At 50.5% G+C, this 26,824-nt stretch overlaps 2 protein-coding genes across 4 annotated transcripts; one reads left to right on the forward strand and one right to left on the reverse strand.

The window, feature by feature from the left end:
* Positions 1 to 4,853: 4,853 nt before the first annotated feature.
* Cnn1 (calponin 1) lies at positions 4,854 to 14,829 on the forward strand. The gene is made up of 7 exons (XM_021172395.2): positions 4,854 to 5,023; positions 6,722 to 6,843; positions 9,964 to 10,030; positions 10,874 to 11,011; positions 11,180 to 11,290; positions 13,508 to 13,654; positions 13,743 to 14,829. The coding sequence occupies exons 1-7, from the start codon at positions 4,961 to 4,963 to the stop codon at positions 13,986 to 13,988; spliced, it is 894 nt and encodes a 297-aa protein (XP_021028054.1). The 5' UTR covers positions 4,854 to 4,960; the 3' UTR covers positions 13,989 to 14,829.
* A 4,002-nt stretch (positions 14,830 to 18,831) lies between these two features.
* Positions 18,832 to 23,052, reverse strand: Elof1 (elongation factor 1). Of its 3 annotated transcripts, none has more exons than XM_021172449.2 (3): positions 22,960 to 23,052; positions 19,660 to 19,795; positions 18,832 to 19,531 (listed from the first exon to the last, which is right to left on the reverse strand). In XM_021172449.2, the coding sequence occupies exons 2-3, from the start codon at positions 19,773 to 19,775 to the stop codon at positions 19,396 to 19,398; spliced, it is 252 nt and encodes an 83-aa protein (XP_021028108.1). In that variant the 5' UTR covers positions 19,776 to 19,795; positions 22,960 to 23,052; the 3' UTR covers positions 18,832 to 19,395. The 3 variants fall into 3 exon arrangements, with proteins under 3 accessions (XP_021028108.1, XP_021028109.1, XP_085700607.1); XM_021172450.3 differs by lacking the exon at positions 22,960 to 23,052 and adding an exon at positions 22,787 to 22,953; XM_085844481.1 differs by lacking the exon at positions 22,960 to 23,052 and adding an exon at positions 22,692 to 22,953.
* Between the last annotated feature and the right edge of the window lie 3,772 nt (positions 23,053 to 26,824).

Genomic DNA, 26,824 nt, shown 5'->3' on the forward strand with positions numbered 1-26,824 from the left:
GTAAATGTACCACATTTTCTTTATCTGTTCTTCGGTTGAAGGACATCTGTGTTGTTTCCAGTCTCCATTACAAATAAAGCTACTATGAACATAGTTGAGTCCTTGTCGTATGGTTAAGCATCTTTTGGGTATATGCCCATTAGTGGTATAGCTGGGTCTTGATGTAGAACTATTCCCAGTTTTCTGAGAAACTCCCAAATTGACTTCCAAAATGGCTATATAAGTTTGCAACCCACCAGCAATGAGGGATGTTCCTCTTGCTCCACATCCTCACCAGCATCTGCTGTCACTGAGTTTTTGATCTTAGCTATTCTGACAGGTGTAAGGTGGAAATGCACAGTCGTTTTGATTTGCATTTCCCTGGTGACTAAGGATGTTGAACATTTCTTTAAGAGAGGGCTGCCAAGAAAAAGTGGTGTAGTGGAGTTTAATCACTCACACCAACACACAAAGTATTGAAATGTGTGGGGAAGTGTTTTAGGGAGTCCCCTCAAGCTTAGGGGAACACCGGTTTTACCTTTCCTTCTTTCCTATTTGTTTGTTTGTTTGTTTGTTTAATATTTATTTATTTATTTAACTTTTTACTTTTTGACACAGGGTTTCTCTGTGTAGCCCTCGCTGTCCTGAAACTTGCTTTGTAGACAGATGCCTTGACCTCAGAGATCTGCCTGCCTTTGACTACCCGGTGCTGGGAGTAAAGATGTGCACCACACTGCCTGGCTTATTTAAAAAGTTTTTTTGTTTTTGTTTTGTTTTTCGAGACAGGGTTTTTCTGTATAGCCCTGGTTGTCCTGGAACTCACTTTGTAGACCAGGCTGGCCTCGAGCTCAGAAATCCGCCTGCCTCTGCCTCCCAAGTGCTGGGATTAAAGGCATGAGCCACCATGCCCCGCTTTTAAAAAGTTATTAATTAAAATTTTTGTTTTGTTTTGAGACAGGTTATCATGTAGCCCAGGCTAGCCTGGAACTCACTCTGTAGTCCATGTTGACCTGAACTCCTGATGCCCCTGCCTCCACCTCCTGAGTGCTGACCTCACAGCTGTACATCCGCAAACTTGAAAGATTCCCGAGTTTCTTCTAGGAGTGGGAAACAGGCACTGTGGGCCTGTGGTTAGGTGATCTGAGACTAGGATGGGACCAGCGACGAGCTCCAGGATCAGGATGCCAAGGGAGGCCCATTGAGCACCGCCCCTGGGGTACCCGGGCTCCCCACCCACCGCCCCCTCTGCCTGCGCTCTGACTTCAGAGCTCCCAGGGATTCTATAAATGGCCAAGCCGCGGCGGACTCGGGAGCCCCGCGAGTGAGTCAGCGCTGACGTCAGCCGCTCGCCTCGGCGCAGTGCCCTGGCCACCAGGGGGTACCAGACCTTGCTGTAGCAATAGCTCTCTTGGTGGAAGAAGCTTTTGGTTATGAATTAATTCAAATTCCACTCTACTTCCTTCAGGCTGTATGACCTATACAACCGACTACACTTCTCTGTTGCTCCTTAGGGTGGTTGGGAGGCATGGGTTGCTACGTTATTTGATGCTATTTGATCCTTAGCCCAATGGGTCTGTCTGCCTGTCTCTCACTCTCTTGCTATCTTTGTCTCTGTTTCTGTCTCTGTCTCTCCTTTTCCACTCCCTCTCTCCCTCTCTTCCTCCTGTCCAGTCTCTCACGGTGTAGCCCTGTCAGGCCTGTGTGTGTGTAATTTATATATAAATTTTATATATATACACATATATACATACAAACATTATATATATACATATATACACACACACATATATATATATATATATATACAGCTATACACACACACATATATATATATATATATATATATATATATATATATATATATATATATATGGAGAGAGAGAGAGAGCCCATAATAACAGCATTGATAACAGCAGTGGTTGTAGAAGTGCAGTGAGTATCGAGCAGGCTATATGGTCACAGGTTAGACAATGCATGCCTGTAATCCCAGCTACATAGAAGGTAGAGAGAGGCAGATTCTAGTTCAAGTCCAGCCTGGGAATTTAATGAGACCGTGTCTCAAACAAGGTTTTCTTTTTTCTGTGTATATATTTGTGTGTGCAGTGCCCTTAAAGGCCAGGCCAGGGTATCAGATCCCCTGAATCTGGAGTTACAAGAGGTTGTGAGCCACCGGATACGGGAGCCAGGAACTGAGTTCAGGCCCTCTGCAAGAACAGTGTGCTCTTAGCCACTGAGCCAGCTCCCCAGCCTGAAAAGTTTTGTGTGTTTGTTTGTTTAATATTCTATATGGCGTGAAAGCAGACATGGGGCCAACTGGGCAGAGAAAGACAATCTAATATAAAAAGGGGGAGCAGGGAGGAGAGTGGTGGGGGACTGGTTGACAGCGTGCCTGGGTGGTTGTCCATGATGGACACGTCAGGGCTGGGAGTTGAGGAAGGAGAATCAGGAGTTCAAGGTCATCCTTGGCTAGATTGCAAGTTTGATATCAGCCTGAGCCGCATTAGACATCATCTCACTCGCTGCCTAAAAATGTTAGGATAAACATTTGTATTTCACTCTGTGTGTATGTGTGTGTGTGTTCATATATATGTGGAGGTCAGGGAACAACTTTCAGATTTCTCCTTCCATCATGGAGGTCCCAGAAATCAAACTCAGGTAGTCAGGCTTGGTGGCAAGTTCTGTCACCTGCCAGGCCACCTCATCAGCCCTTCTGTTCACTGATCTGTTCAGCATCTGGAAGCATCTTCAGTCTACACTGCTTGCTTGCAGTGGACAGTGAGTTATACTTGAAGATTGTCACATGCTGGGTAAGGGCTTGTCACTGAGGCTTGTCCACTGACATGTGTCTCCAACCCATACCAAAATACAAACTTATTATTATTTATTATTGTTGTTTTGAGACAGGGTCTTGCCATGCAGCTTTGGCTTGCCTGGAACTCCCTGTGACCCACCTGCCTCTGCCTCCTGAGTGCTGGAATTAATGGTGTGACCCTCCACACCTTGCCAGATGTGTCCTTTACATATGGCCAGCAAATTTCAGGTTCTTAAAGTGCCATTAATGCATAGAAGATTGATGTCATATCCTTGACATGATGTGGGTAGAGCATCCAACTCCATGGTCCAGATGAGAGCTGTCTAGATCTCTACTTACAGTGTCCAACCAGACCAGCCTGATTTGGATAGAGATAGGGGAGTGTTCGTGGCCCAAGACCTGTTAAACTGGCCCCGCGGGCTCAGGTGGCCAGTGAATGGATATTGGGAAGAGATCCAGGCTATTTCCTTGTTTGCTTTTTCATTTCAAATAGCCCAGGCCGGACGTGGTGGCGCACACCTTTAATCCCAGCACTTGGGAGGCAGAGGCAGGTGGATTTCTGAGTTTGAGGCCAGCCTGGTCTACAAAGTGAGTTCCAGGATAGCCAGGGCTACAGAGAAACCCTGTCTCGAAACCCCCCCCAAAAAAAAAAAACCCAAAACAAACAAAAAAAAAAAACCATCAAATAGCCCAGACTGGTCTTGAACTCATCATGTAGCCAAGGATGACCTTGTACTTCTGAGCATCCTGCTTGTCCCTCCTGGGTGCTGGGTTTACACACACAAATTACCAGGCTTGGATTATGTGGTCCTGGGGATTGAGCCTAGGGTTTGTGGATCGAAATGTTCTACTAACAGACCTATGTCCTAGCCTCACCCTTTAAAAATGTCTCATAGCCGGGCGTGGTGGCGCACGCCTTTAATCCCAGCACTCGGGAGGCAGAGGCAGGCGGATTTCTGAGTTCGAGGCCAGCCTGGTCTACAAAGTGAGTGCCAGGACAGCCAGGGCTATACAGAGAAACCCTGTCTCAAAAAACCAAAAAAATAAATAAATAAATAAATAAAAATAAAAATGTCTCATTACATTTGTGTGTGTGTGTGTGTGTGTGTGTGTGTGTATGTGTGGCTTGTTCTCTCATTCTATTGAGTCCCGGAGTTCAAACTCTAGACATCAAACTTGTTGGTAAACACCTTAACCCAGCCACTGCCTACCCATTTTAAACTAATGTGTGTGTGTGTGTGTGTGTGTGTGTGTGTATGAGAGAGAGAGACAGAGAGAGAGAGAGAGAGAGAGAGAGAGAGAGAGAGAGAGAGAGAGAGAGAGAGAGAGAGAGAGAGAGTCTCAAGGCTAGGCTGTGCTGGAATTCTATGTAGCCCAGGCTGGCCCCAGACTCTCAGGCATCCTTTTGCTTCAGGTTCTCAAGTGCTGGGATTGCAGGCACGGGTCATCCACGAGCTTAGATCTAGGTTCTTTGCTGTTCCAAGTCCTTATGAGTGATCGGAGAGGACAGAACTGGGTACTAGATTCTTCAAAGAAATAAAGCGTTGCTGAAGTTCTCCTTTGTGCCAGCTTTCATACTGGGCACCCTGGAGGTGACATTTTCCCCCTGCCCTTTACTGCACCCTTATGAGGCAAGCACAGTTGTTAGTCCCTCTAGAGATTTGGCAATAGGGACCCATAGAGGGGAAGGCTCTATGGAGAGGGTTGGTGAATGGAGCTCTGTCAGATCATCTTGCTATGCTAGGGGCTTGGGTGGGGGTGCAGCGGTTCTGTCTTGGGACTGAAGAAGGAGATCAATGACCTCTGAGATAAGGAGTCTCAGAGACGGGACAGTTGGCATGGGGAGAAGGGTGGAAAAGGGGTGGGCTGTATGAGAACCCCCCCCTCCCAGAATAAGGCATTCAGCCCCCTAGGTGGAAACAATGACACAGTCAGCTCCCAATACCAAGGCTCTGACATCAGGAGGTGGGGGTGGCCAGAGTATGTGTGGGGTGCCACGCCTCTTGGCAGCCCCCGTGGCCAATGGGACAGGCTTGGAAGAGCCCAGGGCTGGCTTCTGGAGCTTCAAAAACGTGTGAGGAGGGAAGAGGGTGCAGACGGAGGCTCGGCTGCCTGTTGCGCTTGTCTGTGTCATCGGCACCTCCGCTTTGCCAGAGCCCCCTGGCCAGCATGTCTTCTGCACATTTTAACCGAGGTCCTGCCTACGGCTTGTCTGCTGAAGTAAAGAACAAGGTAAGGCTGGAAGGACTGACAAACACCCTGCCCGGGACAGAGCCCTGTTCCCCGAAATCCCTCCTACCTGTGTCACGTGTCCTAAGACCTGAGAAGTTGACGGTAGGGGCTGTTTTTCTGTTCTTGCAACACCCCAGAGCCCTCCGTTACTTTAGGGGTGAAGTGAGGGGACCCCACGATCTATAAATAGAAATAATCAGAGTACTGCAAAGCTTCCGCACCTGCTCAGAGTCCTTGGTCAAACTTCTTGTTCCTGGGAGGGATGTAAGGAGAAGGGACAGATTCCCTAGCTTAAAAAAAAAAAAAAAATCAACTGCCAGTCTGAGAGCTAAAAGATATTGAGAGATAGCATCTTCCTGTCATGGATGGGTAAACTGAGGCTTAGAAAGGAGAAACAAGGATCTAGGGCGCCAGGTAAGGCAAGTGCAAAGAAACTCCACAACTGGATGGGCAAGCCTCTCAGGACAGGGGACTGCACGGAGCGGGAGAGGCAGTCCCATTTGACAGAAGGGAACACTGAGGCACTTTTTTTCCAGGGTCCCACAGCAGGAGCTGTGAGGAGCGAGGAGCAGGGATTGGGACCTGGATCCGGTTAGGGTATCCTAGGGGCTGGAGTTCAGGGAGTGTGGGGGCGGGTGCTCTGCCAGAGACTGATGGCAGCGCCGCCCCCTCCCCCCAGCGCCGGCCCCAGAGTCGCAGAGGAGCCGCCGCGCCTTATAAGGCGGCCTTGGGCAGCCCGGGCCCGCGCTATATAAGGGCCGGTTTGCTTTATAAAGCCGGGCTGGTGAGGAGGGGGGCAGCAGGGCTGGGGCCAGGTAAGGGGCTGCATCCCTCCTCTTCCCATGCAGAAGAAGTGAAGCATCTCTCTATCTCACCGCCACCAGGGGCTGGGAGGCTAGCATGCAGGAGGATTGCAGAAAGGACGTGAAGCAGCCTTGGAGACTGGAGACAGGAGACAGGAGAGCAAGCCAGGAGGGAGATAAGAGCTAAGAGGTTGAGAAGGAGTGTGCAGAATCCCACCCCTACCCGAGAAGATGGAATAAGAGTTGAAGCTTTAAATAAAAAAAAAAAAGCCATGGGCCCCCCAAGACTGAGTGAAAGATAATATAGAGAGTTGGAGAACAACGAGAGAGACCAAGTGGGACTGAGGACGGACCTAAAGAAACATAGACAGTCAAGGGTTTGGAGGGGCACAAGATGCTCTCATTTCTAACTAGAGATTGTATACACAATAACTTGGACTACATGGAGGGAGCGAGCAAGCGGGGGGGGGGGGCTTCTTCTTAGGGTTCCTCCCCACCCCCAGTGTAAGGCATTTCCCCTTCCAACAGGAGAGTGGTAAGGGCTGGGTCAGGGGAAGCTAAGACCCAAGTTTGGCTTGGAGGGGAAACCAAGGAGCCAAGCGCCGCCCCACCCCCACCCCCCAGCTTCAAGGATCTGGCTTTCCAGTCCCCTCTTGTCTATTCATTGGTGCCAAACCTCAGAATGCCCGGAATGGCCCCCTGGGCAGGTGCCACCTCAACCCTGGCCCTCAGCCTCCCCCCAACACCCCTCCCCTGCCGTGGACACTAAGGATTGCCTTAGTTGGGATGAGGTAGGAGATCCAGCCTATCCGGGCAGGGCCGGCCAGCGGAAAGCCAGAGCCACTCTATTGCCTGGGTCCTCATCACCTGCTCTGCGTGCCTGTCTCCTCCTCAGCTGGCCCAGAAATACGACCATCAGCGGGAGCAGGAGCTGAGAGAGTGGATTGAGGGGGTGACAGGCCGGCGCATCGGGAACAACTTCATGGATGGCCTCAAAGACGGGATCATTCTTTGCGAGTGAGTGAGGTTCTCAGGGTGCAGGACCTGCCCCCAGCCCAGCAGCCCCTCTCCAGAAAACCCCTCAGCATCCCCTGGTGACCCCCAGCCTGGAGCTGGAGTTACACACTGATATTTGATGCCACCCCCATTCCTTGAAAGGCCAATGAGACTCGCCCTGTGCCTGCATCACAGGCAGAGATGACAAGAGTCAGTCAGGTAACAACAGAGCCCTCAGGTGTTGCAAGGGAATACCTACACACTCTTCAGAGCAGGCCTGTCTGTGGATTCCAGCATCATAGCTAAATGGCAATGGGCAACAGTGGCTGTTTATCACCAGTTTAAATGACAATAAGGTGGAGTCACAGGAATTTCTGTAGACCATGGCTTCCCACTCTCCTCATCGCTGGGGAAGATGGAAATCCTTACCGTGGCCTGGCATACGCCTGTGCCCCCATTGCTGGCAAAGCTGAGGTAGGGTTCAGAATTCTATGTCAGCCTAGGCTGCATAATAAGAACATGTCTTCTAAAATGAGGAAGGCTGGGGTGGGGAAGGTGGAGCGCTCCCCCAGCATGCAGGAGGCACTGGGTTCATCTCTTGCACAGTATAAAGCCAGGTATGGTAGTGTAGTCCTGTAACCCCAGACACATTAGAGGTGGAGGTATCAGAAATTCGATGTCACTGGTGTCTCCACACTGAGTTTGGGACCATAGGCTACAGGAAAGCCTGCTTTGCAAAACAAAACAACATAACACCAACACTAGGCCCAGGGAGATGGCTCAGTCAGGAAGGCCTTGCTGTGTAGGTCTGAGGACTTGGTTGGTAAAACAGAAGGCAGGCTGGAGAGATGGCTTAGCGATTGATAGCACTTGTTCTATGATCAGAAGAACAGAGTTGGGGCCCGAACATCCATATAGCGAGTGAAACATCCCTGCAAATGCCAGCAACCCTGGCTCAGAGGGTTAGGAAGACATGAAGAACATTGGGGCTTGATGGCTTCCAACCCAGTTGAGGAAAAGTGAGCCCCAGGTTCAGGGAGAGACCCTGCCTCAAAAGCATGAGCAGAGAGCAATAGCGGAGGACACTCAGTGCCATTCTGTGGCCTCTACACATGTGAGCAGAGGTACACACACATGCACACGCACACACGCATACACATTTTTATCATATTTGTTTACTTGTTTGCTAGGGCTCACACATATGTGTGCGGAGTGTGTGTGTGGAGTGTGGAGGCTGGAGAATAGCTCTCAGAGTCCGATCTCCCCTTGCACTATGTGGGTCCTGGGGGTCAGACACAGGTGTTCAGGCTTGGCGGCAAGCAAGCAGAGCCCAGGGGTTCATTGTCTGTCCAGTCTAGCCTATTTGGTAAGCTCCAGGCCTTGTCTCAAAAAAAAAAAAACAAGGTAGGGGCTAGAGAGACCTCTCACTGGGTACAGGCGCTGCTGTGCAGGCCTGGCAGTCTGAGCTCCATTGCTGACCCATGGAAAGATGGAGGAGAGAGAGGATGGAATCCACACAGCTGTCCTCTGACTTCTACTTAGGCACTCCATCTCATACGCCTCCCCCCAACACCAAGGTGAATGGCACCTGAGGGGTCACAGGGGAGACTGGCCTCTGGCCTCCACACACATACGCTGCACACATGCAAACATGCACACACAGGCACATAGCACATGCATGCAAACATGCACACACAGGCACATAGCACATGCATGCAAACATGTACACACAGCACATAGCACACGCATGCAAACATGCACACATAAGCACATAGCAATAGTAAAAGAGACTCTTGCCAGTCCTAGCACCCGGTACAAGTTCTTCTTTGTACATGTATTTGTGAGTGTGAAATGGGGTGCACATATTGTGTGTGTGCATATAGAGGTCAGAGGGCAAACTGTGGGAGTTGGTTCTCTCCTCTTACCTAGGATCTGAGCTCAAGTCATCAGGCTGGGTAGCAAATGGCCTGACCCGCTGAGCCACCTTGCTTGCCCTCTTCTATGTAAAACAAAACAACCAAAGCAACTTTGCTTATACATGTGGGTGTTTGGCAGCATGTACGTCTTCCCCTGGACGAGCAGCCAGTGCTCTTTACTGCTGAGCCATCCTTCTAGCTCCCTCTTTCATTTTGTGGTAGACAGGGTTTCTTGTAGCAGAGGCTGGTCTTGAAATCCTCATCCTGCTGCCTCCACCTTCTGGATGCTGAGGTTTCAGGCTAGCATGACCACACCTAGACATCCCACTTCCCCCTAACACTGGGCAAGGTCCTGTCTGCTTCTGAGTCTGACACCATGAGTTACAGCTCACCCTGGAAAGCTCTTCAAAGGTGTAGCACACACAGCTCAGCTTCCCCAAGGCCCAGATGCTCAGAGGTGGGGCTTCTACCTCGTTCCACTCCTGTCTACCAGAAACAAGGATCCCGGACATGCTGGAGTCCTGACTTACAGAGAGCTGGCTCAGGCTTGAGCACCCAGCCAGGGTTGAGGTCCTACAGTGTAGGACATAGGCCTGAGCAAGGCTGCCTGAATCTCATTCCCCACACTTATACAGCTAGTGGGACAACCAGTCATTTCCTTAGTCAGTCACGTACTAAGCACGTATAGAGCTCCTGGTATATACAGGCCTTTGCTCTAGGCATGTGCACAGTGAACCAGACTCCGTGTGGAGCCTACAGAGGGAGCTTTGGTACTAGTGGGCAAAATCTTGGTGGCTCCATACCCAGCAATAGTGTCACAATGGTAAGAAAAGATTATCAACCAATCAACCACATAATCACACTCATGCCCATAGCAAGAGAGCACAATGAAGACCACTCAACGGACTGACGATTGGCTCGGTGGGGACAGGCACTTGCCACCAACACTGCTGGCCTGAGTTCAATTCCGAGGACCCACATGTTGGAAGGAAAGGACAGACTCCTAAAAGTGGCCCATCGATTTTCACACACATGTGACTGACACGAGGATTTCCTGGCTGGCAACTGGGTCTAGCTACCCATAGTTGCATCCACCATAAGCACGTGCTAGGTACAAAAGTATCCCCTTTCAGCTGTGGGCTCTTCCAGCTGTGGACTCTTCCACCCAGCCGGGATCCTGAAGCAACTGGGACTCAGCCGCCCCATCTCTGCTTCTCTTTGTTAGATTTATCAACAAGCTGCAGCCGGGTTCTGTGAAGAAGGTCAATGAGTCAACCCAGAACTGGCACCAGGTGAGTCCAGACACAGCGTGCTAGCTTGTTTCCTCTTTTAGTAATGAAGCTTGAACCCAAAGCCGCCAGCGTGTGCTAGGCTGGAGCTCCACTGCCTAGCCATGCCTCAGCCTCTCTCTGGGAGACTCTCGGCAGGGTCTTAGAACCACACTGATCCCAGATCTCCATTGTCGGTGTCGTCAAAGCCCCCCTCACGTCAGAACACTACTCTGGTCTTGGTCCTCTCCTACTTGCTTGAGACAAAGTCTTCAACTCTTCATCGTTTTCCTCGGGGACCAGGCTGGCAGTCTCCTGAACTCAGGCTTCTTTCTGTCCCTGCTTCTGGTCTCACCTATAGGAGTCCTAGGATTTCAGACATTCATGCCATGTATCGGGCTTTTACTTGGTTTTGTTTGCTTGTTTGTATTTCTTACCAGAATCACCTTCCTGGCTCCTACTTTTTATTCTGAGACAATGTCTCATTAAGTTACCCAGGCAACCCTTGAATTTGCAGCCTTAGCTGCCTCAGCCTCCTCAGGGGGATTCCTTTTTATGTATTTGTGTGTGGGTGTGAGGGTGAGTGGGTGTGTGTGGGGGGGTGAGGGTGAGTTTGGGGGGTGTGTGAGGGTGTGTGTGAGGGTGTATGTGTGTGTGGCATGTGTGTGTGTGTATGTGTGTGGTATATGTGTGTGTGTGGTATATGTGTGAATGTGTGTGTGTGTATGTGTGTGTGTGGGGGGGGGCACGTGCCACAGAGGCCTGGGAGAGGCACTGGATCCCTTGGAGCTGGAGTTACAGGAGTTTCAGTCAATTCCTTGTCCCCTAGCCCCTCAGCCCTCCACCCTCCCATCTCTTCCCCTACAGCTGGAGAACATAGGTAATTTCATCAAAGCCATTACCAAGTATGGGGTGAAACCCCACGACATCTTTGAGGCCAACGACCTGTTTGAAAACACCAACCATACACAAGTTCAGTCCACTCTCCTGGCTCTGGCCAGCATGGTGAGTGTGGGGGCAGAGTGGGCCTGGGGCTGGGGCTGGGGCTGGGGCCGGGGCTGGGCTGAGGTCTGATATCCACAGGGACACTTAGGCCTTTGAGCCTCATTGAGGTGAGCCACTGAGGGACAGTGAGGCCTGCTGGAGGCTTATGTCCTTCTTTCCTCCATTCAGGCCAAGACAAAAGGAAACAAAGTCAATGTGGGAGTCAAGTATGCAGAGAAACAAGAGCGGAGATTTGAGCCAGAGAAGTTGAGAGAAGGCAGGAACATCATTGGACTGCAGGTATGGCCCCTTCTCCACCCGGCTGCTCTGTGCTGAGGGGAAGGTAGCCCAAACCCTGGAGGCTTTGCAGCTGAGAATATTAGTATGGACTGGGTGGGGCACTGGATGGCATTAGTGTCTCCTAGTTACTAACTTGCTCCCTCTGCCCACAGTCCTAAGTAGTTCCTGATTTTACAGACCCTTAAGATATTTTATATTTACCTGTATGAGTGTTTTGCCTGCATGTATACCTATGAACCACATGTGTACCTAGTACGCACCAAGGCCAGAAGAGGGCATCAGATCCCCTGGACCTGGAGTTATAGACCATTGTTAGCAGCCACGTGGACGCTGGAAAACAAACCCAGGTCCTCTGTAAGAGCAGCCAGTGCTCTGAAACGCTGAGCCTTCTCTTCGGTCTCTCGATAGTTTTCTTTCTTCTTCTTTTTTATTTTTTAAACATTATTTTTATTATTTATTTGCCTGCCTGCATGTATGTATGTGCACCATGGTGTGGACACCACAGAGACAACAAGAGGATGTTGTGTCCCCTAGGGATGGAGTTAAGGATTGCTGTGCAGGCTGGGACTAGAACCTGGATCCTCTGGAAGAGCAGTCAGTGTTCTTAACCATTGAGTATCTCTCCATCCTTTATACAGGCAGAGGAGTTTGCAGAAGGAAGCACACCACTCTCTCCCTCTTCCTCTTCCTCTTCCCCTTCCCCTTCCCCTTCCTCTTCCTCTTCCTCCAGTATTGGGGATTGAGTCTAGGCAAACACACTGCCTTAGTTACATCTCCAGCCCTGTTCACTTTTATTTTGTGTGTATGCGTCTGTGGATGTGTGTGTATATCAAGGTCAGAAGTCTCAGCCACTGTCACTCCTCAGGAGCCATCCACTTTGTTTTTGTTTTGAGACAGGGTTTCTCTTTGTAGCCCTGGGTGTCTTAGGACTTGCTATGTGGACCCCAAGCTGGCCTCAAAAACAGAGATCCACCTGCATCTGCTTCCCAAGAGCTGGGGTCCAAGGTGTGAGCCTCCACATCTGGCCATCTTGCTTTTTGAGACAGTCTCTCACTGGGTTTTCTAGCTTGCATTCTGATGTAATGAAACACTAACCGAAGTAATTAACATGAGGAAGGGGTTATTTGGCTTGCATTTCCATATCGCAGTAAGTACAGGACAGAAGTCAGGCAAGGAGTTGGAGCAGGAACCTGGAGGCAGGAACTGAAGCAGAGACCATGGAGAAACATTACTTACCTGTAGCATTGCTTCTGAGGCTTGCTCAGTTTTCTTATATAACTCAGGACCACCTGCCTAGGGATAGCACTGCCCTGTGGGCTGGGTCCTAGGCAAGCACTTGAGGCAGGGTCTCCTAGAGCCCAGGTTGCCCTTGAATTCACTATTCAAAGCAAGCCTTGAGCTTGTCTTTTTTTTTTTTTTTTTTTTTTTTTAAAGATTTATTTATTTATTATATGTAAGTACACTGTAGCTGTCTTCAGACACTCCAGAAGAGGGCGCCAGATCTCGTTGCGGATGGTTGTGAGCCACCATGTGGTTGCTGGGACTTGAACTCTGGACCTTCGGAAGAGCAGTCGGGTGCTCTTACCCACTGAGCCATCTCACCAGCCCGAGCTTGTCTTTTGATCCCCCTTCTTCTACCTCCTGAGTACAGTTTTTACCCTGACACAGGGTCTTGATATCTAAGTTGCTCATGCTGGTGGCCGTCTGCTGGAGGCAAGGCAGGCCTTTACCTTGCTGCCCTCCTTGCCGTCCTCTTTCCTTGGGCTCCCCATCAAGTAGCTAGGACTACGGGCCTGTGCTGGCAGCCCCAGCCTGATCTACCTCCCTTTCTCTTTTCATTTGTTTTACTGTTTGAGACAAATTCTCACTGTGTGGCCCAGGCTGGCCTGGAACTCACCATGTAAACCAGGCTGGCTTCAAACTCACTGAGATTCACCTGCCTCTGGCTTCTCAGGTTCTTTCATTATATGGGTCCCATGGGTCCAACTCAGAGGGCATCAGGTTTGGAGGCAAGACCCTTTACCCACTGAGCCATCTGTCCCTCAGGGCCTGACCTTAAATGTCTTATCCTCTTGGGATTATGGCTGTACTTCCCTCCGGCCAGGATTCCAGTTGACAGGATGTGGGCCACATGTTGAACCTTGTTATATAATATCCCCTCTGTTTCTGGCCTCCCTCTCTTGTGTCTCCTTATTGATTAGTTAATCTCTTTCCTAGATGGGCACCAACAAGTTTGCCAGTCAGCAGGGCATGACGGCCTACGGTACCCGGCGTCACCTCTATGATCCCAAACTGGGTACAGATCAGCCCCTGGACCAGGCGACCATCAGCCTGCAGATGGGCACCAACAAGGGTGCCAGCCAGGTCTGTGTAGTCAGTGGGACACCTGGTGAGATGTGGTGGGGGAGAGGGGCTGCTACCCCTGTGGCTTGACCACTGTTCCATCCTCTAGGCTGGCATGACTGCACCAGGCACCAAGCGACAGATCTTTGAGCCAGGTCTGGGCATGGAACACTGCGACACACTCAACGTCAGCTTGCAGATGGGCAGCAACAAGGGGGCCTCCCAGAGGGGCATGACAGTGTATGGGCTTCCTCGCCAGGTGTATGATCCCAAGTACTGCCTGAACCCGGAGTACCCAGAGCTGAGCGAGCCCGCCCACAACCACCACCCGCACAACTACTACAACTCCGCCTAGGGCCCCGGGGCGGCTGCTGCTCTTGGCTGGACCCAGCCGGCCCAGCCAGCCCCACCTCCTGCATGGCGTCCTCCCAGCCCCCTGGCACCTGCCTATAGGGTTACGGTTTGGGGAGATGAGGCCGAGGGGGGCAATGGGAAGAAGGGGGCCCCTCATCCCTGGAGCTTTCGCAGGGCCCAACATAGAACTGGGTGTCCCCAACAGCGCCCTAAGGAAGCACTGAGTCGAGCTGTTTCAGCTGCCCCCCTTTATTCCCTCACAAGTAAGTACCTCCCAGAACCAGAAACCCTTCCAGCGAAGCCCCCAGAACCCAGGCTTGGCCTGACCCCTGCCCCATTCCTGCGACGGGAGCAGATGCATGCCTGGAAACGCAGTGGACACACGCATTTTGGTTTTGCAGTGACTGGCGTTTGTGGATGTGACAGCAGCGTTTGTAACTCGAACACTTTCTTTTCTATTTCACTGGAGCACAATAAATGGCTGTGACATCATTGGAGTCTTGGGGCCAGTTGTTTAGGAGTGTGGCTTAGTCTCCATCCTCCCACATATGTAGGAGGTATACATACCCTCCTATATGCACTAGGACCAGTGAGATGGCTCAGAGCTAGTAAAGGCGCTTGACACCAATCAAGTGCCTTTACTTATGACTTGAGTTCAATCCTTGAGACCCACATGGTCAAAAAGAATAGGTTTCTGCAATACCCACTGACCTCCACACACAGGCCATGTGATACGCTTCCCTAAATAAATATGTATTTAAAATTAAATAGATAAACCTACAGACCTTACACCACTACACAGGGTGGGCACATTGCAAATGCCACATATATTTTAACAAAATGATCAGGAGTGGTGGGGGGCGGGGGGGGGTATCCCAGATTGTGTGCATGCGGTGTGCACTGGTTCTACTGGGCCAGGTAATGTACCTAATATTAGCAGAGCAGTTGAGTAGCTAACTTTGGGGCATGGCTTTCTCTATATGCCTGCCTTGTTCTCAGAGGTGTCTCTTTTTTTTTCTCCTTAAAACTGAATCCCATGGGCTGGTGAGATGTCACAGCTATAAAGGTGTGTTTGTGTAACACAACAAAGTTGTTGCTGCCAAGTCTGACAACTTTGTGTTCAAACCCCAGTTCCTACTGGATGCAGGACCAACTCCATTCAACTGCCTTCCACCTCTTGCCACAGCATGCATGCACCCACCCACACTTTTTTATTTTTTTGGCTTTTTGAGGCAGGATTTGTGGTGTGTTTAATCCTGGTTGTCCTAGAACTTGCTCTTTTGACCAGGCTGGCCTTGAACTAAGGAAGACCTGCCTGCCTCTGTCTCCTGAGTGCTGCTGGGACTACCATCATCCACTAATAAATGTCTTTGGAAAACAAACAAACAAACACTGAGTCCCAGGGCTGGCCTAGGATCCTGAAAGTCTAGACAGGACTTTGACTTCACCTTGCTTTAGCAAAGACACTGTTCTCTTGAAGACGGCGCTAATGTTTTTTCCCGAAAACTACCTGTCTCTGGTCAGGACTCCAGAGAATGCAGAAAGATGGGAGGGAACCCAGTCTCTTCCCCACCCCATCATTCCCAGGACAGAGGTTGAGGCTGTAACCCTTGGGGAATATCTGAAATTTTGCATACAGACACATACATGCTGGCCTCACAAACTGGACTCCAGGCATCTTGGCCCACTTTGTTCTGGGGAGGGCATGAGCCCAGACCAGGCTTGGCCTGCCAGTCAGATAAGGTAGCACTGACCCCTGTCACATAAGAGGGCACTGATGTCAGCTTTGGGAGTCCCATCTGCTGAGGGCACCAATCTAGGAACCTACCTACCATTGTTGCCTGGGGACTCTGGCTCCGGCCGCCAAGCCTACAGAACCTCAGTGCACCAAGGGGCACATCACTGAAGGGTGAATCAGGAGATAAGATCTAGCAGCCCGACCTAGCAGCCATCATTTCTGGGTCAGCGTCATTCCTACCTTGGCTGTTTACCTGCCCTGGGGTAGCCACAGAACCACGTGATGCCAGGTTCTGCCACCGGCTCATTCAGCATGACTCCAGCAGTGTTCGTGTGTGGTTTACACAACTACTTGTGTGGGCATGTGCTTGTGTGAGCACGAGGGCAGAGGCTGATATCATACCATCCTTGGTCAACCTGTATTTTATTTTTAGAGACAGGGTCTTCCCTGACCCCAGAGCTCACTGATGTGATAAGGCTGGCAGGCCATCAAACCCCAACAATCTCATCTGTCCATCTCTCCTGCCCCAGCACTGAGGCACAGAGACGGCTTTTACACGGATGCTAGAGACTTGATCTCGGGTCAAGTACTTTACTGGCAGCCACCTCCCGAGCTCTCTACAAGATACACCATGAGGAGCTCTAAACCGCAGGTGAGGGGCTGAGTACAGGTCACTCGGTTCAAGTCTCCCGTCACCCTGAGACCCTTTAGGGCACACAGGCGGGGCTCTCACACACTTACCATAAGAGTGTGTCCATCCCGGGCCGGGCGTGGTGGTGCACGCCTTTAATCCCAGCACTCGGGAGGCAGAGGCAGGCAGATTTCTGAGTTCGAGGCCAGCCTGGTCTACAGAGTGAGTTCCAGGACAGCCAGGGCTACACAGAGAAACCCTGTCTTGAAAAACCAAAAAAAAAAAAAAAAAAAAAAACCAAAAAAAAAAACAAGTGTGTCCATCCCGTCACAGCCTCCATCCTTCCAAGAGCCCTCACCACCCTTAGAAAATGTCCCTTCTGTGACCATTACTTTCCCAGTGGCCCAAAATACCCAGTACTTGAGACCTGAGCCCAGAACCTGGACTACAAGGAATGAAAACGGTGGGCTGTGAGGCCAAGCTTCCTTGATTTAGATCCTTCTGTGCAGTTAAGGCTGCAGGGCATCAGCCTCCCCTCTTATCTAGGAGTGACTGCCAGCACACAGCAAGATATCCAACGTGGGTACCAACTTTTGAGTGTCACCTGTGGGTCACCTGTCTACAAGTCTTGTGTATATGTGGATGGACAATCGTGCCGAGGTCAACCTCAAATGGTGGTCTTCCTTGCTGTCCACATTTTCTATTTTTAGAAAAGTTTTATTTGGAGCAGGAAAGATGGCTCAGTGGTTATGAGCACTATCTGCTCTTGTAAAGCACCCGAGTTCAGTTCCCACATCAAGCAGCTCATGACTGCTCAAACTACAACTCCACGGAACCCAACGCCCTCTTCTGATCTTCAGGGACACGCTCATGTCTCATGACCACCTGCAGCTCCAGTTCCAGGAGATCCGAGTCGCTTCTGGACTCCTCAGCACTGCGAGCACGTGGCACAGACAACCAGACAAAATGTCATCACACATAAAATCCTTCCCAAAATGTGTACAAAACCTTAATCTTTCTTTAGTGTGGGCGCCACAGAGCATGCATGCTCAGAGGACCCCAGAGGTTGGTTCTCTCAGCCCACGCACAGCGTGGGGCTTGAGGACACAGCTTAGGTTGTCAAGCTGACACAGCAAACACCAGCCAGCTGAGACATTTCGTTGGCCTAGTTTTTGTGACTTAAAACAATTTTGTTATTATTTTGTGTGTGATGCATGGGGCAAGGGGGTGTTTGTGTGCTACCGGGAATATGTGGAGGTCAGAGAACAACTTTCAGAAGTCACCATGAGGGTCCTGGCGACTGAATTCACAGCATCAGGCTGGGCCATCTGACTTTCTCTTTATTTTTTATTTTTTTGGTTTTTCGAGACAGGGTTTCTCTGTGTAGCCCTGGCTGTGCTGAAACTCACTCTGTAGACCAGGCTGGTCTTGAACTCTCTCACTGTGCAGCTTTGGCTGGCCCAGACCTTGCTATGTAGACCACACCTGCCTCAAATGCACATTTCCCTATCTGTCTCCTCCTGAGTGTTGAAAACTGGCCTGGTGGTTGAGAGCACTTGCTGTTCTTCCAGAGGAGCTGAGTTCAGTTCTTAGCACTCACACCAGGTCTCCCACAATGCTCCAGGAGATCCGATGCCTTCCCTCCTCAGGCACCTGCTCACACACCTCTGTGTAATTAGAGTAACACCCCAACCTTTCACAGTGTGTGCTCCTACGCCCAGCACAGCCATTCTTCTCTGAGGCAGGGTCTCTCTCTGGCCAGGAACTAGCCAACTAGACGAGGCTGTCTGGTGGGGAGCCCCAGGGATCTGCTGTTTCTGCAGCCTCGGCACTGGGGTTACAAGCACACGCAGCCATCCCCAGCCTTTTCATGTGGTTTCTGGGGATCAGCTATAGTCTTCACGTTTGTTGGCAAAGGCTCTACTTACTGAACTGTCTCCCTACCCATGTCTATCGTTTACTGCTGCTGTACATACAAAGCCAGATGCCCGTCTGGTTACTGAACTGTCTCCCTACCCATGTCTATCGTTTACTGCTGCTGTACATACAAAGCCAGATGCCCGTCTGGTTCACTGGTGTCCTCCATACCCAGAGTCATCCAACTGCGCAGTGTCTGAAGTGGTCTAATATCTCTGTAATTCTGCCATTTAGAAGCTGGGGCAGAAGGATCAACTTGAGACTATTCTGGGCTGCACAGTGAGATCTTGTCTTAAACACTACCACTGGTTGGGTATGGTGGCTCACACCTTTCATCTCAACACTTGGGCAGGCAAGCTGATCTCTGAGCACGAGGCCAACCTGGTCCACAGAGGCCAACCTGGTCCTGTGTCACCTTACCCCTCAAACCAAAACTAAGCCAACCAACCAACCAAGCAACCAACCAACCAAGAAAAACTGAGCGGACCATACATCATAGAGTCCTCCCTCCCCTTCTGATACTGGAGCTACCTCACGACCCAAGAAAGTACAGCGGCAGGGGGGATACACACTGTTTTATTGATGGGCTCATGAATGAATGACAGCTGTACCCCAACTAGCCCCTACCTTTTCTACAAAGGCAAACCAAGAAAATGGTGTTCCCCAGCCAAGCCCAGCCAGGGGACCTGGGTGGCCAGTAGCCTCAACCCCCAGACCACAAGCACTAGGAGACTGGGAAGGACAGAAAGTCTAGGTCCCGAGGGCAAGGTGCTGGTGAGGTGGCTGAGGAGACTGGAGGTCCCACAGCTATTCCTTGCCTGGATGTCAGGAACCGTCACCAGAGAAGACAGGAGCCTGAAGTGTGGGGGCAGGGTGGGGGCTGAAGATGGGAGCAACTCAAAGGCTTGCAGAGTCACCTGAGGCTCAGGGTTCCGTGAAGCCACCCTGGGCTGCTTGGTGAGACCCGGTGTCTCTCGCCTCCATCCCTACAGTCACATCTGCAGCCACAACATCTACTCACTCACATCCATCCCATCTGTAGAGGGCGGGCTGTCCCAGCCCTGGAACGTCTCTGGATTGGTAGCCAGATGGGGGCTGTGGAGGAGCAGGTCCCTGACTTCGCTACTGATTGGCTGCCTCGCAGGCATCTATCCAGTCGCTGTACACATCCACTGGTTCTGACAGGTATGTGATGGGTGTCTGGAATTCCTCTAGGCACACAGTACAGGAGATGACTCCAGTGTTTCGAGCACGGTCCCTGCAGTGAGACAAGGTGTAGGTATGCATGAGAAGCGAGCCCTGAGCCTCTAGAGGTGACCCCACCAGCAGGAAGGCCCAGGGGGAGCAAGGGAGGAGCCTGGATGCCCACCCTGAACACCCACTCACATTTTCACATCACAAGACTTCTCGTGGTTGCAGAAAGGGCAGGTGAACTGGGTCTCCAGGGTGCCTGTCATCTTCTTCTTGGGGGGCGGCTTCCGTTTGGACTTCCTTCGTCCCATAACTGCAGAGGGAATAAAACCTGTGGTGCAGAGGACAGGGGTCAGATGCTGGCAGCAGCTGGCCACTCTCTACCTCTATCCTCTAGAAGCAGGCCAGAGGCAACCAGCAGTGGTCTGTGGAGAGGGGAAGATGTATACTCTGTCGTCACCCAGGCTCCTGGGCCTAGGCACAACAGTCCCTGTGTACACCCTGGGCAACAGGACCAAGAGCAGCCTTTAACCTTGGTTTCCAACTTCCTGTTCATCATTAAGTAGGTCACTTACGACCTGTGCTCAGGGTGTCAGGATGGTAGGGGTGGGCAGCTGGCTGGAGAGAAACCAGGGACAGAGAGGGGGTGCTGACATAATGATGCATGCTGTTCAGGGGTGAGGGAATTAAGTCCCAAGAGTGACTAAAGATGACGTCAAGGGCAGAAAGATAGCTTAGTACAAACCATGACAACACAACCACCCTAGTTCAATTCCAGAAACCTATACAAGGCCCAGCATAGTGGCTCAAATCTGAAACCCTGGCATTCTCACATGGAGGTGGGAGGCAGAGACAGGAAGGATTGTCTGGGACCCCGCTGGAACCGGTTAGCCTGGACTATATGGGGATGGGCCAGAAACAAGATGAAAGATGAGGACAGACTCCCCAAATTCTGTTCTCTGACGTTCACATGCATGACATAGGACGTGTCCCTCCCCTGACCAAATACAGACTTTCAATTACTGCCCCACCCCCCACGAGACAGTCTCACTATAGTCCAGGGCTGATCTGGTACTCACCTGTAGACCTGCCTCTACTGTCCATGTGTGGAGACTAAAGGGACGCAGCACCACACTTAGCTATTTATTTATTGAAACAGGGTCTCACTGTATAACTCTGATTGACCAGGAATTAACTATGCAGAACAGGCTCGCCTCAAACTCAAGAGACCTGGCAGCCTCTGCCTGGGATTAAAGGCACACATGTGCCATCGCACTTGGCTTTTGCACTAGAGAGAACTGGAAAACGCCAGCATGTTAGCATACGCCAGAAGTTCTAGAACCCAGGAGGCTCAGGGAGGAGAGTGGAAAACTCATCTCAGTTGGAGTCTAGTCTGAGCTAGCCCACCCCACACTGCAACTCTCAGCACATCTCAAGTTGGAGTCTAGTCTGAGCTAGCCCACCCCACTCTGCAACTCCTAGCACTTCAGATCACTGAAAGCTGGAGGCCAGTGTAGGCAACAAAACAAATTTAAATCTACTGTCTAAAACAAGACAAAACAAAACAAAGGAAGTACACAGACATACATGCAGGCAAATCGTCTATCTCTCTATATATGATAAAAAAATTAAAAATCCATGTTAATAAAGGTTTACAGTTTTTTTGCTTTTTCAAGACAGGATTTCTCTGTATAGCCCTGGCTGTCCTGGAACTCACTTTGTAGACCAGGCTGGCCTCGAACTCAGAAATCTGCCTGCCTCTGCCTCCCAAGTGCTGGGATTAAAGGCGTGCGCCACCACGGCCCGGCAGGTTTACAAGTCTTAACATGAAAACTCGACAGGGTTTCTCTGTGTAGCCCTGGCTGTCCTAGAACTCACTCTGTAGACTAGGCTGGACCAGGCTGAACTCAGAGATCCAAGTTTATCATCCACCTGCCTCTGTCTCTCCTGGGCTGGGATTAAAGGCGTGTGCCACCACCATCTGGCAACAGGAACACGCTAACTGGATGAATTCAGCTGATAGTAGCCATGCATGGATAAGGCTCTAGGGCAGAGGTCCTCAACCTGTGGGTTTTGAGGTCACATATCAGATACCCTGGATCCAGATATCGCAGACGCAGAAGACAAAAATAAATAAATCTTTAATATATCTGTACTAATAGTTACAGATGTCAGGCTCTTGAGAAAACTTGTAACTGGATGAATCCTATTTCTATGAGGCTATTAGAGCGAAAAACAAATCTCTGAGCTGGGGCTACTTTGGGAGAAGGAGATCAGGAAAGACCTCTTCTGGAGTCATTCCAGGTGACAAAAGGCAGCTTTGATGACAAGACAGCCAGGAAGAGTCTGAGCCAGATGAAGGGTTTTCCCATCATTTTACTTCAGAAAGAATGGCTGAAGCTCCGGGAGCAACGCAGACAAAGTGTGAGACACACAAAAGGAAAGGCCAGACCCTCACGGTGAAGCGCAGCCTGGTCCCGAGCCCAGCTGTCAATTGTCTAGGTGGATGTGTTTGCGTCCCCTCCCATCTGGTCCTGGCAACCAGCTAGCTACAACGGAATCGCAGGTGGGACATCTTAGCTGATCCTGTCTCAGCTGCTACCGGCACTGCTGACAAGCCTAAAAGGCTGAATTTGGAACCCTAACCCACGTAAAGGTGGAAAGAGAGGATGTATTTCGCAAGTTGTCCACTAACTTCTGTACATATTCTACACATATAGGAAAAAATGTAGGACAAAAGATTTCTAACACTTTCAAAATAGGGCAAGAAAGATGGCTTGGCAGGTGAAGATGCTGGCTGCCAAGCCTGATAACCTGAGTTCAATTCCCTGGGTTCTCACGGTGAAGAGAGCCCACTCCTATAAGCTGTCTTCTGTCTCTCTCTCTCTCTCTCTCTCTCTCTCTCGCCCACTCCTATAAGCTGTCTTCTGTCTGTCTCTCTCTCTCTCTCTCTCTCTCTTTCTCTCTCTCTCTCACGCGCGCGCGCGCGCGCGCACACACACACACACAGAGCATCCAAAACAAACTCACGATCACCTTAAAACTCCTCAAAGCTCCTCCGGCGTCTGCCACCCCAGCCCATCAATCTCTGAGGAAGGATTTCACTTGGTCACTGCTGTATCCCCAGGACGCACACTGCTTGGTATACCTTAGGCACTTAATAACTACTTGTTGAACAAATCAGTGAATTGCCCCGAATCTGTCTCTGTGGGGCCCCAGAATCCCACCGGCAAACCGCAGCCTGAGAACGAGCCATGGTGTCCCGAGGCGACTGGGACGGCGGGAAGGGATCTGGGCGGAGGAGCGACGGCGTCCGCCTCACCCAGGCTTCGGTGGCGCCGCCCGCTCGCCCAGCTGCAGGGATCCAGGGGTCAGGCTCCCCACGAGGCCGTCCTCAAAGCCATGCCCCGGCCTCAGCTCTACGCCCTGCGGGTGATCTAGAGAAGAGCGCCGGTCCGCCCAGCCCAACGCCCGCCCGCGAGACCCTACACTTACTTGTACCAGCCCTGCCTCTCAGCCAAGGCCGCTTCACCCAGGAGACGCTAACTTCCGGCCCCTAACGGAAGCGGAAATATCGCTTTGGGTTTCCCGCCCACTCCTTAACCAAGTAAATGCGCGTATAGACCCCGCCTCCAACTACCTGGCTCAGCGCAATTGTTACAGCGCATGCGCCACCGTCCTGCTCAATCTCGAGCAAAATCCAAGGGGTGTCCGTGATCCAGTCGCAAGGAGCATTGGCTCCACCTGTACTCATCCTGGTTGAGGTCGTCACCTGTAATCATCTTCCTGGATTCGTCTCACTTGTCTTACCTCCTTGAAACCCTAGATTTTCCTACCCTTCATGCTCACTCCAATATCCTAGCCCTAGAAGAGACGAGTTGGAAGAGGAAGGGGATCGATCAGCGGGAGTGAGAGACAGGAGAACCGAGTAAGGGGGTTTAATGGTCAAAATACATTGTATTAGTGAGAGTTCTCTACAGTCACAGAACTTATGGAATGTCTCTATATTGAGGGGATTTGTTGTGATGACTTAACAGTCTGTACTGGGGGCTGGCGAGATGGTAAGAGCACCCGACTGCTCTTCCGAAGGTCCAGAGTTCTAATCCCAGCAACCACATGGTGGCTCACAACCATCCATAACGAGATCTGGCGCCCTCTTCTGGAGTGTCTGAAGACAGCTACAGTGTACTTACATGTAATAAATAAATAAATCTTTAAAAAAAAAAAAAAAAAAAGTCTGTACTGTTACTACCCGAACAGTCTGTCCAACTACCCGAACGATGGTCAGCTGTGAATGGGAAGTCCAAGAATCTAGTAGTTAGTTGCTCAGTCCCACGAGGCCAGTTGGTTCAGCTGGTCTACGGTAGAAATAGGTTCCAACAGACGTACTGGCAAGTAAATGCAAGCAGGCGAAGAAAAGTGAGCCTTCCTTCTTCCAGGGTCCTTATATAGGCCTCCAGCATGCTTGCCAGGTAAGCGTGAAGACAGGAGCTTGAATCCCTAGCATCTACAGAAAAGCCAGGTAGGCTTGGTTACCCGCTTGTAATTCAAGCCTGCAGGAGACAGAGGATCCCCAGGGCACGGTGACTAGCCAGATGAGGTGAGTTCTGGGTTCAAGAGACCCTGCCTTACATCAATATGTAAGATGGAGAGATGTGAGGGTCTGGCTTTCACATGCAGACCCTCACAAACATACCTGCTTGAGTACATACTTCTTTTCTTAATTAAAGGCTCTGACCAGCAAGATGGCTCAGCAGGTAAAGGCAATTCTTAACACACACACACACACACACACACACACACACACACACACACACACACACACACACACACACGGCAAGTGCTTAGCTGTGTCACACGTTTCGTATGCTTTAAAGAGAATGCCCTATAGGGGGCAGTGCCATCCTTGGAACTGCCTTTTCTGAAGACCATTTCTGGTTGGCAGCTTCTATTCACACAGGAGTGTAGTGGTTCAGGCCTTAAATCCCAGTCCTCAGAAGGCAGAAACAAGATCTCTGCTAGTTCTTAACCAGCCTGGGCTATGTGAATAATTCAAAGCTAGCCTTGGCAACAGTGGGAGGCTCACAAAAAAACAAAACAAAAACAAAACCACAAATGCACGTGGGATAAGACCAGTCCACGCATGTTACCCTGTGGCTTGCCGACTTGATGAAATATCTTGCCTGCAGCCACGTGAGAGAGGACGAGTTTCTTCTGGCTCACAATTCAAGGGCATGGTCTGCGGCGACTCGGAAGACTGGCAGCAAGGGGCTTGGGGCAGCCAATCACAGGGTCTCTCTCTATAGCCCATTCTGATCTCTGACTCAGTGAAATCCTCCTATCTCAGCCTCCTGAGCTGGGATTACAGGTGTGTTCAACCATGCCATGCTTTTGACTCCTAACCACAAAGACTTGGCCAGCCATCATGCCTCGAGTCAAAATAAATAAAATCACAGAATTAAAATAAACAGTCCGATGTCTTAGCCTGGCTTGTTGTAGGTTGTCATGCCAGCCTCTATGGAGGCTGAAGCAAGAGGCTAAACAGCTCAAGGTCAGCCTGGGCAACTTAGCTCCAGTCGTCGTCCCCCCCCCCCCGTCCCCCCCAAAAAGTCAAAGATAGGCATGGTAAATCAACCCTTTAATCTCTACACTCAGGATTGGGAAACAAGAGAAATCTGCATAGACCAGAGACCAGCCTAACTTCACAGTGGTCTCCAGAAAAACCCAAGCTATACAGTGAAGTGAATTCTTGTCTCAAAAAGCCAACCATAGGGTGGAGAGACAGCTCACAAGGTAACCATGATTGCCCTGCAAGCTAGGTGACTCGAGTTCAATACCCAGAGTCCATAGTGGAAGAAGAAAAACCAGTCCCTCCAAGTAGTTCTCTGGCTTCCGTGTGTGTGTCATGGTATATGTGCACACACACACACACCAGTAGTAATAAACTGGTTGTGGTAGCACACAACACCAAAGAAGCAGAGGCAGACAGAGCTCTGTGAGTCTGAGGCCAGGCTGGTTTACATGGTGAGATCATATCTAAGAAAAAGCACCCAGGGACTGTGGATTGTGTGGTCGAGTGTTTGCTTAGCATGCACAGGGCCCTGGGTTTCACGTCAAGTGCAGGGGACAAACAACATTGATCTCAAAACCAGCAAGCGGTAGCTACTGTCACCTCAGCTGGACAGAAGTCCATCTGCGGGCATGGCACAGCCTCCAGTGTTCTCTCCGTGTCTCTGAGAAATCTTTGTAGCATTTGGTGCTTAGCTGGACAGGGGAACTTGTTTTGCATTCTGCATGTGACATTTACTTTGTCACTTCTCCTTTCTAGACTCTGGGAAAAGGGACACTGGGTGAAGCTGACTGCTGATTCAGAGCTCCGACTGCCAGGAGCCTCTGAATCAGTGGGAAGAGGCTTGGTGGCTGTGAATTTCCAAGATAGTTGAGCAGGGCCAAGCTGTAGTCACAGCTAGTTGGCAACCTGTGTTGGGTATGTGGGTTTTTTTTTTTTTCAACTTGACACACAACTAGGGTCATCTGGGGACAGGGAACCTCAATTGAGAAATGTCTCCATCAGACTATCCAGTAGGCAAGCCTGTGGGACACTTTCTTCGTGATCGATGTGAGAGGACCCAGCCTACTGTGGGTGGTGCCAGCCCTGGGCAGATGGTCCTAGGTGGATGACAGCGCCATGGAGAGCAACCCATGTGCAGCATCGTTTAACAGCTTCTACCTCCGTTCCTGCCTTGAGTTCCTGTGCTGACTTCCCTCAGTGATGGAGTGAGATCTGGAAGTACAAGTCTTATAAACCCTTTTCTCCTCATGTTGTTCTTGGTCAGAGCCGTTTATCACCACAGTCGAGAGCAAACCAGAACAAACATGATGCTGAGAATTGTGTGGGCCTCCGTAATGTCCTATGAGAAACAAGGATGAGTCTAGACTTTGCCTCAAGGGTCAGGGTCAGAAGTGATTTCTTTTTAAGGACAGGGTGTCATATATCCTAGGCTGGTTACAGACATGCCACTCTGCCCTTTAACCTCTTTTTTTTTTCTTTTTTACATTAACTCAGTGTGTGTGTGTGGTATGGTGTAAGTGTATGTGTAGTGTATGTGTGGTATGTGTGTATGTATATGTGATATGTGTGTGCCATGTGGTAATCATTTACTGAAAGCAGCCAGTGGGTTGAAAGCAATCTTAAACAAAACAAACATCCTGTGAGTGTTGGAAGCCACTTGAGGACACAGACTGGTCACATCAGTGTGGTGTTTGGTGCCAGTCTAGGTAACTGAAGCTGGCAAAGTAACTCCCCTTGCAAACTCTGCAAGCCATTTCCCTACAGAACCCCGCTTCCTTTCCCATGCCA

This window comes from Mus caroli, unplaced genomic scaffold (genome assembly GCF_978045245.1).
Source record: "Mus caroli unplaced genomic scaffold, Mus_caroli_1 scaffold_11, whole genome shotgun sequence".
Taxonomy (NCBI): domain Eukaryota; kingdom Metazoa; phylum Chordata; class Mammalia; order Rodentia; family Muridae; genus Mus; species Mus caroli.

Coding starts and splice junctions, on each gene's coding strand:
- Cnn1 (XM_021172395.2), top strand. CDS start 4,961: ATGTCTTCTGCACATTTTAACCGAGGTCCTGCCTACGGCTTGTCTGCT. Junction 11,012..11,179: donor TCCTGGCTCTGGCCAGCATG/GTGAGTGTGGGG, acceptor TCCTCCATTCAG/GCCAAGACAAAAGGAAACAA. Junction 11,291..13,507: donor GGAACATCATTGGACTGCAG/GTATGGCCCCTT, acceptor TCTCTTTCCTAG/ATGGGCACCAACAAGTTTGC.
- Elof1 (XM_021172449.2), bottom strand. CDS start 19,775: ATGGGACGAAGGAAGTCCAAACGGAAGCCGCCCCCCAAGAAGAAGATG. Junction 19,532..19,659: donor AAGTCTTGTGATGTGAAAAT/GTGAGTGGGTGT, acceptor GTCTCACTGCAG/GGACCGTGCTCGAAACACTG.